Here is a 12500-nt window from a genome sequence, read left to right on the forward strand (position 1 = left end):
CCTCATGCTGATGTCTTTACTGCTGCATTGTCCTTGCTGAGTAGACTTCCGGATGGGAACTCCTGCCGTGAGAGAGCTGCCATCCACTGTGATTGGTGCACGTGGTGTTGAATTGATGCACATCACTTGGGTTTTGGAGGTATTAATGTTGAAGCCCATCTGTTTGACGAATCTGTCAGTCCTATCTGTTTTCTCTTGCAGGTGAGTATGATTTGTGGAGAGGATGACTGGGTCATCAGCATAGTCAAGATCTTCCAGCTGGGTGAAGAGAGTCCACTGGATGCCTCTAGGTTTGTCTGAGGTGGTTTTTCTCATGGACCAGTCAATGGCAGTCAGGAAGAGAATGGGGGAGATGATACAGTACATCCCTGGCGTACACCAGATTCCACAAGGAACCAATCAGTGAGGTTGCCGTTTGTGATCACACTACACTCAAATTGATAGTAAAACAATGTGATGATCTTTGGAGGAACTCATAGGATTGAACGATCTTCCACAGGGTGTCAAGGTGTAAGCTGTCAAAAGCTTTCTGAAAGTCGATGAAATTGATGTATAATGGGCTGTTCCACTCCAGGTATTGTTTGATGATGTTCCTTAGTGTGAGGATCTGGTCAGCGTCCTCTTCCGTTCCTGAAGACTGCCTGTTCCTGCCTCAGTTTGGTGTCAATCACTGTGTCAATTCTGCCCAGCAGGATTCTGCAGAAGACCTTGGATGGTGTAGATAGCAATGTGATGCCTCGCTGGTTGGTACAGTTTTGCAGATTGCCTTTCTTTGGAATTTTAACAATCAGACCTTTGACCCAATCCATAGGAATTACATTTCTGTCCTAGAACAGGTCTTTGAGAACCTTAACTGAGGTGTTGATGTCAGCTTTCAGCATCTCTGCATGGATGGAGTCAAAGCCTGCAGCTTTCCCATCCTTTGTTATTAGGATGGTACTTGTGACTTCGGTCTCAGTTGGAGGGCTGGTGTTGATGTTGAGTAGGCCTGTGTTGAGGGCTGGTGTTGATGTTGAGTCGATCTGTGCTGTTTGCAGATGTGTAGGTAGCAGGGTGTTCTGGTTCAGGGCGGTTGAGAACTTCATGAACGTGCTGCAGCCATCTTGGTTCACTCTGTTAACAGGCTGTTTCCCTCCCTGTCTTTAACAGGAGCAGATTGGCTGGTGTTTTTACCACAGAGCTGTTTGGTGATTTTATATACAACACTCATTTCACCTCTTCTTGCTGCGGCTTCTGCTTTGCAGGCGCATCTCAACAAAGGCCCTCCTGTCATTCCTTGCCCTGGTTTAACCTCCTCATCCTCGGTCTTATAGGCTTCTTGGGCCTGTTTCTGGAGCCTCAGTGTTGGTGTTCAGCATCTTGGCCTTAAGCTGTTTTCTTTGTTCTATTTTCTGCCAGGTGTCAGAAACTCCTTGTTCTTCTTTTCTCTGTAGCCCAGGATCTTAGTAGCTGCCTAAACAGTGTTCTGTCTCATTTGGTGTGGATATTGGGGTCCTCATCAGTTGAATCAGACCTGGATTACACTACTGCGTTTTCCCAAAAAAAAGACCTACGTTTGTGCGTTGCAATTACACTGCCGCGGCCAAAATGGAGCTCGAACCCGGAGGCGGATCGATACGGCCGGAGCTGCGTTTTGGAGGTTGAAATCTGGAGCTGCGTTCTAGTGTAACAGGCAGATCCAGAGGCTTTTGGAAAAACAATAGGAATAGGGCTACACTGCAACGCTGTGTTCACTTCACATTAAGAGTAGTATCTTAATGGATACTATAGTTAGTATCAATTTGGAAATAAGAATAACAGGAGTCACGCAAAAAATAGTAAGCGGATAATAATGTAGGATGAGCCTACAGGTTCCCCCCAAAAAGTTAACATTTCAAATCATAACCAAACAAGAGTAGACACTTCAAATAATAATATTCTCTCTTTAAAAAAAAGGAACTGGTAAAGAGTTTTTTTTTAAAGTCTATATTGAGATATGACGTTATACGCGTGGGTAGGCTCTCCAGCTCAGTTTGTGTTCCCGACCAAATAGCCCCTTCATCACATCTGTCTGAACTTCCCAGCACTCCTGCCCTTTTCTTTTTGAGTAATATTCTATATTCAATAATCAAATTCAGTCCAAATGTTTTAATATATAGTCCTTATAATCAGTTTGACATCACCATTTTATGGCCTTCATCCATTCCCTCACATTATAGCTCCCATATTATGACAAGAGGTTATGTTATGTTATGTTATTTTTATTTATAAAGGTGTCATTGAGCTGCAGGAAGTTTTGTGACATCCACTCCTTTATGTCCCGCAAGCAGTCCTTCAGATGGTCCAGCCCAGAGGGATCGTCTGCCCGGAGTGGAAGATAGATTTGAGTATCGTCGGCGTAGCAATGGAAGGAAATCTTATGGCGATGAATGACTTGGCTGAGGGACAGCATGTAGATGGAGAAAAGGATGGGACCCAGTATTGAGCCCTGAGGGACCCCACAGGTGAGGTTGACACGGCAGGATGAATGGTTGGCTATATTCACTGAAAAGGTCCTTTTGTTGAGGTAGGACTTGAACCAGGACAGGGCTGTGTTGGTGATGCCAACCCCCTGTTGGAGGCGGTCGAGGAGGATGGTGTGATCTATAGTATCAAATGCTGCACTGAGGTCCAGGAGAACCAGTGCAGCACATTTCTCTGAGTCAACGATGAGGAGTAGGTCGTTTAACACCTTCAAGAGGGCAGACTCGGTGCTGTGGCCGGCCCTAAATCCGGACTGAAATTTCTCCAGTATGTTGTTGTGTTGGAGATAGGGCTGCAGCTGACTGAGAACGGCCTTTTCTAACAGCTTCGAAAGAAATGGTAATTTTGAGATGGGTCTGTAGTTGCTGGGGATAATGGGATCTAGGCTGGCTTTCTTAAGAATGGACTGGACTACCGCTTCTTTTAGGCATGATGGAACTATACCTGAGGTAAGCTATTGAATGGGTTGATATCACCAATCCTGATCTGTAATCATTGTACAATAGCCTAGAAGTTGGTTTGTTCGTGTGTGAGTCAATGATCAAAAATCTAAATAGGAATTGGATATGGAGTTTGGATTACTGGAAAAATGGAACTTAGGAAGATGTAAGGCCCGTCTGTGGACGACCCGATGATGTGGTGAACCGAGTAAGGCAGGCCTTATCTGGGCATATGGAACGCTGCGCTCCAGGACGAAGTTGGGTGAATGGATGGACTTCATTTTGTCTTCTTGGTAAAGTTGATTGCGCTCAAAAACTAAAACTAATTAATGGCAGTATACCTGGCTGAGTTCATGGCGTTAACAACCATTCATCTCTTACAACATCAATAAATAAACAAACAAATAAATAAACAAATAAATAAATAAGGTGCACAGTTAGGCTATAATATTGTTATCACAGCAGCGCTGATTGAGATTGAGCAATTGGAGATTGAAATAAAATATGCCATCTTTTTGGATTCGTCACAAAAAGAGATTATTTTAAAAGCAGAGAATGCGCACCAGACATGGAACACAAACGGGGATGGAAATGTATTTGTTGGGGATGGAAATGTATTTGTTGGGGATAGAAATGTATTTGTTGGTGACTGTTGGCATTGGTTGGATGGCTTGAGAGCTGCATTTTAAACTCACAACATTCTAGACTATGCTACTAGCCAGGAAAAATATACCCTTGATTGCTGTAGTTCAAATTCGTGAATCACCTGTTTGATGTGCTCTTTAATGGTGGTGTGATATGCGTTTTTGGGTGTGTTAGTGTGATAAGAGATCTGAACAGATCTTTACATGCAATTCCACGTGTAATCACGGATCGTTTTCCCTGTTCCAAAAAGTAGCCATGGATCTCCGCGCTAGTGTCATCCAGGCCTCACAATCACAATCCTTTTATTGCCATTTGTTCTTGACATACATAGGAACTTCTTGCGACATTGTGGAGCCAACAACAACACAACAATGTACCACTGCAAGGCCAGGAAAGGGACACTGCAAAATATATAGTGCAAAACTAACAAAAGAGACAGTAGATCATTAACAAACTCTTTGTTAATGTTCTGACATTTCAGTTTGCCGATGTCGAGTTTCTTTCGTTGACCCTGGTGTTTCACTTTCCTGAGCCTCAGCTTGATGTTAACTGTCACCCAGTAGTGGGCGCTGTTGGCTTCCGCACCACAGCAAACTCTAACATCCTGGAGGGACCTGCACCACTTCCCATTGATTAGCATGTGATCAATCTGATCAGTAGTAGGTCCTTCAGGTGACCCCTTAGTGAGTTTGTGTATGGTCTTGTGTGGGAAGATGGTGCCACTAACTACGCAGTTGTTTTCGAGGCAGAAGTCAACAAGGCGCTCACTATTGTTGTTCCGCACGCCGCAGACATGTCCCCCTATAGCTCTGTCACAGACGTGTCCCCCTATAGCTCTGTCACAGCCATGTCCCCCTATAGCTCTGTCACACACAGGTCCCCCTATAGCTCTGTCATACACATGTCCCCCTATAGCTCTGCCACAGCCATGTCCCCCTATAGCTCTGCCACAGCCATGTCCCCCTATAGCTCTGTCACACACATGTCCCCCTATAGCTCTGTCACAGACATGTCCCCCTATAGCTCTGTCACAGACATGTCCCCCTATAGCTCTGTCACAGACATGTCCCCCTATAGCTCTGTCACAGACATGTCCCCCTATAGCTCTGCCACAGACATGTCCCCCTATAGCTCTGTCACAGACATGTCCCCCTATAGCTCTGTCACAGACATGTCCCCCTATAGCTCTGTCACAGCTGTCATTATCCACTGCATCCTTGGCGTTCATGTCACCAGTGATCAGTAACATATCATGTTGAGGGACCTTGGAGGTGTAGCTCCTCATACCGGTCATCCCTGTCCTCTCTCTCAGCTTCATTTGTTGGTGCATAACATTCTATGATGGTCCGTCTGAAATGTATGGAGTTGAAGCGAGCCCTGATCATTCTTTCTACCGAGGTTATTGTCTTTTCTTCTGAGACTATGAGAGCCACGCCGTGTATGTGCTTGTCCTCATGTCCTGAGTAGAGACAACCCATCCTTCACTGTCCAGAACCAGTCCGTCAACATTCCCAGAATACCCAGCCTGCACCATTCCATCTCACTGGTGACCTGTGCTAGTCTGGACTGACCTGGGCTAGTCTGGACTGACCGGGGCTAGTTTGGACTGACCGGGGCTAGTTTGGACTGACCTGTGCTAGTCTGAACTGACCTGGGCTAGTCTGGACTGACCTGTGCTAGTGTGGACTGACCTGGGCTAGTCTGGACTGACCGGGGCTAGTTTGGACTGACATGGGCTAGTCTGGACTGACCGGGGCTAGTTTGGACTGACCTGGGCTAGTCTGAACTGACCTGGGCTAGTCTGGACTGACCTGGGCTAGTTTGGACTGACCTGGGCTAGTCTGGACTGACCTGGGCTAGTCTGGACGTCTCACACGTGATGCGTTCGTTCCATGAGCCCAAGCAGGCTCTGTCTCACTCCTAGCTTCCTGTTGAGGGCTTTTCTCTAGGAGGTGGTACTGCTCTAGGAGGTGGTACTGCTCTAGGAGTGGTCGTACTGTTCTAGGAGGTGGTACTGCTCTAGGAGGTGGTACTGCTCTAGGAGGTCGTACTGCTCTAGGAGTGGTCGTACTGCTCTAGGAGGTGGTACTGCTCTAGGAGATGTCGAACTGCTCTAGGAGGTCGTACTGCTCTAGGAGTGGTCGTACTGCTCTAGGAGGTGGTACTGCTCTAGGAGGTCGTACTGCTCTAGGAGTGGTCGTACTGCTCTAGGAGGTCGTACTGCTCTAGGAGGTGGTACTGCTCTAGGAGGTCGTACTGCTCTAGGAGGTGGTACTGCTCTAGGAGGTGGTACTGCTCTAGGAGTGGTCGTACTGCTCTAGGAGGTCATACTGCTCTAGGAGTGGTCGTACTGCTCTAGGAGGTCGTACTGCTCTAGGAGTTGGTACTGCAGGAGGTCGTACTGCTCTAGGAGTGGTCGTACTGCTCTAGGAGGTCGTACTGCTCTAGGAGTGGTCGTACTGCTCTAGGAGGTCGTACTGCTCTAGGAGTGGTCGTACTGCTCTAGGAGGTCGTACTGCTCTAGGAGTGGTCATACTGCTCTAGGAGGTCGTACTGCTCTAGGAGTGGTCATACTGCTCTAGGAGTGGTCGTACTGCTCTAGGAGTGGTCGTACTGCCACGGAGTTGGCTGGACTCTACTACAGGGCCTGTGGCAATTGTAACATTTGTCATAGTTTCTGTAATGGTTAGTCTTTTTCCGGGGTGGGGTTGTTAGCCTCATGCCCAACTCATCACCTGGAGGACTATGTGTTGCTTTCCATCAAGCCTCTACCCTGGCCTCTACCCCGGCCTCTACCCTGGCCTCTACCCTGGCATCTGCCCTGGCCTCTACCCTGGCCTCTACCCCGGCCTCTACCCTAGCCTCTGCCCTGGCCTCTACCCCGGCCTCTACCCTTGCCTCTACCCTGGCCTCTGCCATGGCCTCTACCCTGGCCTCTACCCTGGCCTCTGCCCTGGCCTCTACCCCGGCCTCTACCCCAGCCTCTGCCCCGGCCTCTACCCTGTAACCTGCCCGGCATGGTTGAACCTGCTGGAGGAGGTTGACCCCCTGCTGGTTTAGCCTTCATTGTCACAGAGGCACACACGCCTTCCCACCACGACCAGGTAGCACCACAGGGGAGGGGCCCACACACACACACACACACCCACAGAGACACATACATTCACAGATTCACACACACACACACACACACACACACACACACACACACACACACACACACACACAGGCACACACAGTGGTTAACTAACTCCCTCTTTGTGCTGTGCATGCTCTAGGTGTTTGGATTTGTCCAGAACCTGATTGGTTGCGAGGAGCAGGCTCGTCTCTTCAGAGAGGAAGTGAGTGCAGCTACTGTATGAACAACTTGGCTGAGCCACAAACTCAGCAGAGAACAAAGACAGTCTCCACATTGATGACTGATGTAGTTGCTAATATGTCAGTGTTTGAAAACTAAATAAGTTTACTTATCCATGGCCATCCATGCATACAGTGTCTTTAATTGTTTTGGCTACTGTTTTTGTCTTTCTCTGTTCCTGTTGAAACGTAGCTACACACCTGTGTGTCACCTTTGAAATATAGCTACACACCTGTGTGTCTCCCCAGATGATTGATGGAGAGGCCTTCCTCCTGCTGACCCAGACAGACATCGTCAAGATCATGAGCATCAAGTTAGGCCCCGCCCTCAAGATCTCTAACGCCATCCTGATGTTCAAGAGCACCGACGAGGGTCTCAAATGACCCGCCACTTTCCACCAGCCACCAATCATCATGTGCCAAATCCATTCCCATGCCCCGCCCCTGCCTCCCAAGCCCCGCCCTTGCCATGCGTTAGGTGTTCACAACTCATCAGAGAAGGGGGGAGGAGAAAGAGAGAGAGATTGGGACGAGACTGAGAGAGAGCAAGAGTGAGAGGAACAGAGTGGGGAGGGGCAATACAGAGAGCGTAACCTCACTCCTCAGCATAAAACACCTCCACCTGCGCCACCCAATCACAAGCTTTTCAGTGGCTCAGCTGGCGGAAGCATGTTTATGAGAGGCGTCGTGTGTGTTGAGGTCAGAGGAGCCGAGAGGGAACTCAGCTACAGTAGGGCGGGAGGAGGAGGAGGAGGCGGGACTGATGAGCAGAGACACCCACCTCCTTCTCATCTGCGCTCGCTGGACGGTCTCCCGGCCACCCCTCTGTCAGGAGAGAGAGGAGAGATGGAGGGAGGGAGGAAGATGAGGAGAGATGGAGGGAGGGAGGAAGATGAGGAGAGATGGAGGGAGGGAGGAAGAATGTTGTGAGAGGGAAGCATCATTATGCTTGAGCAATAAATATGTGAAGTCCAGACAGTGTTTCACTGTGCCTGTGTGTGGAGTAAATTATGTAGGAGGATCAAGGAGAGACGTGGATTCAAAATATATTATTGTTTTTTTCTGAATACAAAATATCAGGAATTATTTTTTGGCTGAAATATAACTCAAAAATGTGTTTGAATGAAAGTGGTTACTGGCATTTTGTACAATGTGAAGCCAGGGGGACTGCTCCTCCATAGCTGGACACTAGATTGAGCAAACAGCCCCGTTTTAAAACCAGGAACAGTTTGTCAAACTCTGTGTCCACGAGAAACAAATGGAATTTGAATTTCAAAATGTTTACATTTTCAGTCAGACATGACTCTAAATATTTGAGTGATCATTTTATATAATTTGGTAATGCAGGATATTGAAAGGGAATGTTACAAGGGCCCTGGCGTTCTAGAATAATATAACATTAGCCTGTCTCTGGGGGCTACATATGTGTTAATACTGTATGTCCTTGGGTCAAAATGTCATTCTCTCCATATAAACCAATAAACGTCCATTTTTGTTTTACCTGACTTGTTGCTGGGAATACACACTGAAATCTTTGGAAATCTCAGTGTGTGTGTGTGTGTGTGTGTGTGTGTGTGTGTGTGTGTGTGAGAGAGAGAGAGTGAGAGATATGGGTGTGCGTGCTTGTAGGCTAGTATTGACTGTAAACCTACCAGTAGTGGTTTGTTTATGTACAATTACATGTATTTGTCGCCAACATTGAGTTTCCATTGACGGGTTTCTTATCTAGTCTACTTTTTTCTACTGCGCAGGGTGGCGCCTTTGCCAACTGATGCTTGCAGTTGATAAACTACAATCTGACCACCGCAGAGCCCTGAGGTGATATTTGCTGTGGTGGTGAATGTTCTTATATCCCCATTCAAATGTAAGTGGGCTTTCTCTTTGGGGAAAACTGTGTGCGTGTGTTTGTGTGTGTGTGTGTGTGTGTGTGTGTGTGTGTGTGTGTGTGTGTGTGTGCGTGTGTGTGTGTGTGTGCGTGCGTGCATGTGAGAGAGAGAGAGGGAGGGAGGAAGGAATTGAGAGCGGCCCCGCCTCTTCGTGGTTTAAAGTTTCGTAAATGATTCACTCGTCGGAGCTGAAACAGCCATTCGTGACGTGACCTCCGCGGAGCCCCGCAATCTCTGATGATGCAGGACAGCAGCACACCGAGCTGCACGCGACACACGAGCGACCAGAGCTAGCCTCGGACAGACTGCGCTTCCCTGACCCCGACCCGCACCTGCCAGCCGCAGGTAAGCGCTCTCTCTCTCTCTCTCTTTGAAAAATAGCATCGCAACCAGTGGATCATTGACAAGCTATTTTCCATGTCAGTTTTTCTGTCTTGAAAACGAGCAATGCTTTCAGAAACCAGCATATCACTGAACAGCCTACATGTATAGGTTATAGTAGCCTAGGCCATTGAACGCCTCTAATCGCTATTAGGCCTATCCGTTGGCTGAAATAATAATCGGCTGTAATTCGTTCTCCGTTTGGGTGTTGGGAGGTAGACATACCCACTTAATTGCTATTGATAGTATTGATGAGCAACCTGAAGTTAGTAAGCCTACTTACAATATAGCCGGCAATGTTTAGACTTGAGATTGTATGTCAGGTGTAAATTAGACTTAGATTAGACTGTCCACAGTAGACTAGTAAGCCTACTATGCCTCCAAAGAACAGAGGTCATGTAGAAGAGTCAGAGGTCATGTAGAATGGAGGCTGATATGGTTGTAGGCTACAGTGATAGAGTAAGATCCAGGTGTGTCAGAGACGAGTGACCCCAGGCCTGAGGTGGTCCTAGCCTGTATGTTGACCATGTAAACGCATCAGACAGAGAATGTCCTTCGCTATGCCTGCATCCAGGCTCCGAACCGGACCCACCAGTTCCTCAGGGACATCCTGGCATAGGGGGCCAGCAGCAGTGTGACGCATGCACACAAACACACACACATGCACGCACACACACTCACGCACACACACGCAGGCATGCACCCACGCACTGTACACACACACACCCATGCACACACACACACATGCACACACACACACATGCACACACACACACACACACAGTACTTTCATGCTGTTCCTGACGAGCTTGAAGGGGTTGTGGTTGATCCTGGATGACCCCTGGATGACCCCTCTAACGCACGCTTACCGGCAATGCTTGTGGTCAGTGTGATGTTTGATTGTCTGGAGTGATTGGTTCCTCAACTATGATAAAATTTCCATTGACCCAGAAAATGAAAGGTGTGTTCTGTTGTGTTCTGTGACAGATCGGAGACCCTGATGTAGCTCCCCTGTGGGCAGGGAGTGGACCGGGACCATGGCACATTGTAACCCAGTAAGCCTCTTTGTTTCTGCTCCACGTAGGGGGCTAGTCTGCCTGGACATGAGGTGACCCCGCTCATCCTGACTAGAGTATTTATACCTGAGGTACTAGAGTATTTATACCTGAGGGACTAGAGTATTTATACCTGAGGGACTAGAGTATTTATACCTGAGGGACTAGAGTATTTATACCTGAGGGACTAGAGTATTTATACCTGTACTACCTGCTCCTGAGAGAGGTCGTTTGAACAGCACAGTGGAGCGTATGTGTGTTTGTGTGTACAGGTATGTGTTTATGTGTGTGTGTGTTTATGTGTGTGTGTGTTTATGTGTGTGTGTGTGTGTGTGTGTGTGTGTGTGCGTATGTGTGTGTGTGTTTGTGTGTGTGTTTGTGTGTGTGTGTGTGTTTGTGTTTTCCAGCACAGATTACCGTCCTCTAGTGATGAGGTGAACCTGGGACCCTCAGCGAACCCCCAGTACGTATGAGTCAGACGTCATGTACAAAACAAACACACATCAGACTGTTCTCTTCTGGTGGTCATGGCGTCTTGTTCTTAGAAAGCTGCTTTCAAATGAATGAAGGCTATTTGCTGTGTATTGGGGATGACAGAGTGATTCTAGTCAGACAGCTGTTGTATGGTGTTGTAAACTGTTATAAGCTGTTATAGCTGATTAATTAGTATGGTGTTGTAAACTGTTATACAGTAAGCTGTTACAGCTGATTAATTAGTATGGTGTTGTAAACTGTTATAAGCTGTTATAGCTGATTAATTAGTATGGTGTTGTAAACTGTTATAAGCTGTTATAGCTGATTAATAACTGCCAACTGTACGACGTAAACACCTGTCTTTCACTTTCCTGTCTCATTTAGCGCTCAGCCCACCGACTTTGACTTCCTGGCTGTCATTGGTAAAGGGACCTTTGGGAAGGTAAGAGAGAGAGAGAGAGACCTACAGAAGTGAGAGAGGAGAGAGAGAGGAGAGAAAAAGAGCAGAGAGAGAGAGAGAGACTGCACTGTGTCCATCTGATAAAGGGCTGCAGGTCTAATAAATGATTAACTGTCTAGTGAAGGGCTGCTGGGGTCAGCTGGGAACCACAAACACCTCAGAAGAACATTCCCGCCTCATCCTGGAACTACTCTGAATGTTGGAACTGTGGTCTAAGTGGCCAAACCTTGAACCATGCTCATATTCCTTCTCAGCCCTTATCTGACCAGTGGTCAAACATGGCCTGTGTTTTGTTCCCCTGCGTCTCCTCTCTCCATGTGATCTGATGGAGTGTGCTGACCAGAGACGTGTCCAGCGAGGCGCCGTTTAGTGACTCATGTTCTCCACAGGTCCTCCTGGCCAAACTCAAAGCCGACAACAAGTTCTATGCCGTCAAAGTCCTCCAGAAGAAGGTCATCCTGAAGAAGAAGGAGGTAGGTTTCAGTCAGATTTGTTAGAGGGTCACGTAAATGTCAAGGTTTGGTCAGAAGAACGTCAGGGTAAAGTCAGATGAACGTCAGAGTTAAGCACGCTCATTCTGCTACTCATTTTTGAGTGTGTATGAAGCTGTGCTGCTGCCGTTCTTGGCCAGGTCGCTCTTGAAAAAGAGATTTGAATCTCAATGAGTCTGAACCTGGTTAAATAAAGGTTAATGAAAAAAAGAATACAAGTGCAGAAGTTGTGTAAACCTCAAATAGACGCCTATCTACCTATTCTATCTACCTATTCTATCTACCTATTCTATCTACCTATTCTTTTACATTGTGCAAATAACAGGCAGTTCAAACCACAGAACCATGACAACAGCACCCAGTCAGCCTATTGTTCCTGTTGCTTGGGCAACTACTGAACCAATACACCTGACTCTCAATACAGTCTGTCACTCTACTGTAATCAGTCTGTCACTCTACTGTAATCAGCCTGTCACTCTACTGTAATCAGGATGTCAATCTACTGTAATCAGGGTACTTTTTTATCAGACACAATAAAAAAAAAACTATTGCAGCATTGACATGATGGTGATTGGCCTTGGGTTAATGCAGTCTGATTATCAGACAAGTACTCATATAGTTAAAAGAAAAGGAGAAGATATCCGACGCGCCGTCCTGCATGGCTGCATTCAGGATGGAACTGCTTTATTTAACAAGATCAAGCCAAGGAGAAAAGGTCAGAGTTGGGTCAGATGAAGGTCAGAGGAACCCTGAGAGGTCAGATGAAGGTCAGAGGAACCCTTGAGAGGTCAGATGAAGGTCAGAGGAAC

General features: G+C 47.2%; 2 protein-coding genes across 3 annotated transcripts in view; both read left to right on the forward strand.

The window, feature by feature from the left end:
* l3mbtl1 (L3MBTL histone methyl-lysine binding protein 1) overlaps positions 1-7328 on the forward strand; it is a gene marked incomplete at both ends in the record, with an annotated part of 25407 nt that extends 18079 nt beyond the window's left edge. The window contains 2 exons of the mRNA XM_084446096.1: positions 6866-6928; positions 7194-7328. Coding sequence (XP_084302222.1) covers positions 6866-6928; positions 7194-7328 — 198 coding nt within the window. The remainder of the gene's footprint in view (positions 1-6865; positions 6929-7193) is intronic.
* A 1784-nt stretch (positions 7329-9112) lies between these two features.
* Positions 9113-12500, forward strand: part of sgk2a (serum/glucocorticoid regulated kinase 2a) — a gene marked incomplete at its 5' end in the record, with an annotated part of 13015 nt that continues 9627 nt past the window's right edge. The window contains 5 exons of one of the 2 annotated variants that reach the window (XM_084445824.1): positions 9113-9175; positions 10199-10266; positions 10674-10729; positions 11125-11182; positions 11590-11673. In XM_084445824.1, coding sequence (XP_084301950.1) covers positions 10249-10266; positions 10674-10729; positions 11125-11182; positions 11590-11673 — 216 coding nt within the window. Of the gene's footprint in view, positions 9176-10198; positions 10267-10673; positions 10730-11124; positions 11183-11589; positions 11674-12500 lie in introns of those variants that run through there. The other variant, XM_084445825.1, reaches the window with a different exon arrangement.

Source organism: Borostomias antarcticus (assembly GCF_949987555.1).
Source record: "Borostomias antarcticus genome assembly, chromosome: 11".
NCBI classification, from domain to species: Eukaryota; Metazoa; Chordata; class Actinopteri; order Stomiiformes; family Stomiidae; genus Borostomias; species Borostomias antarcticus.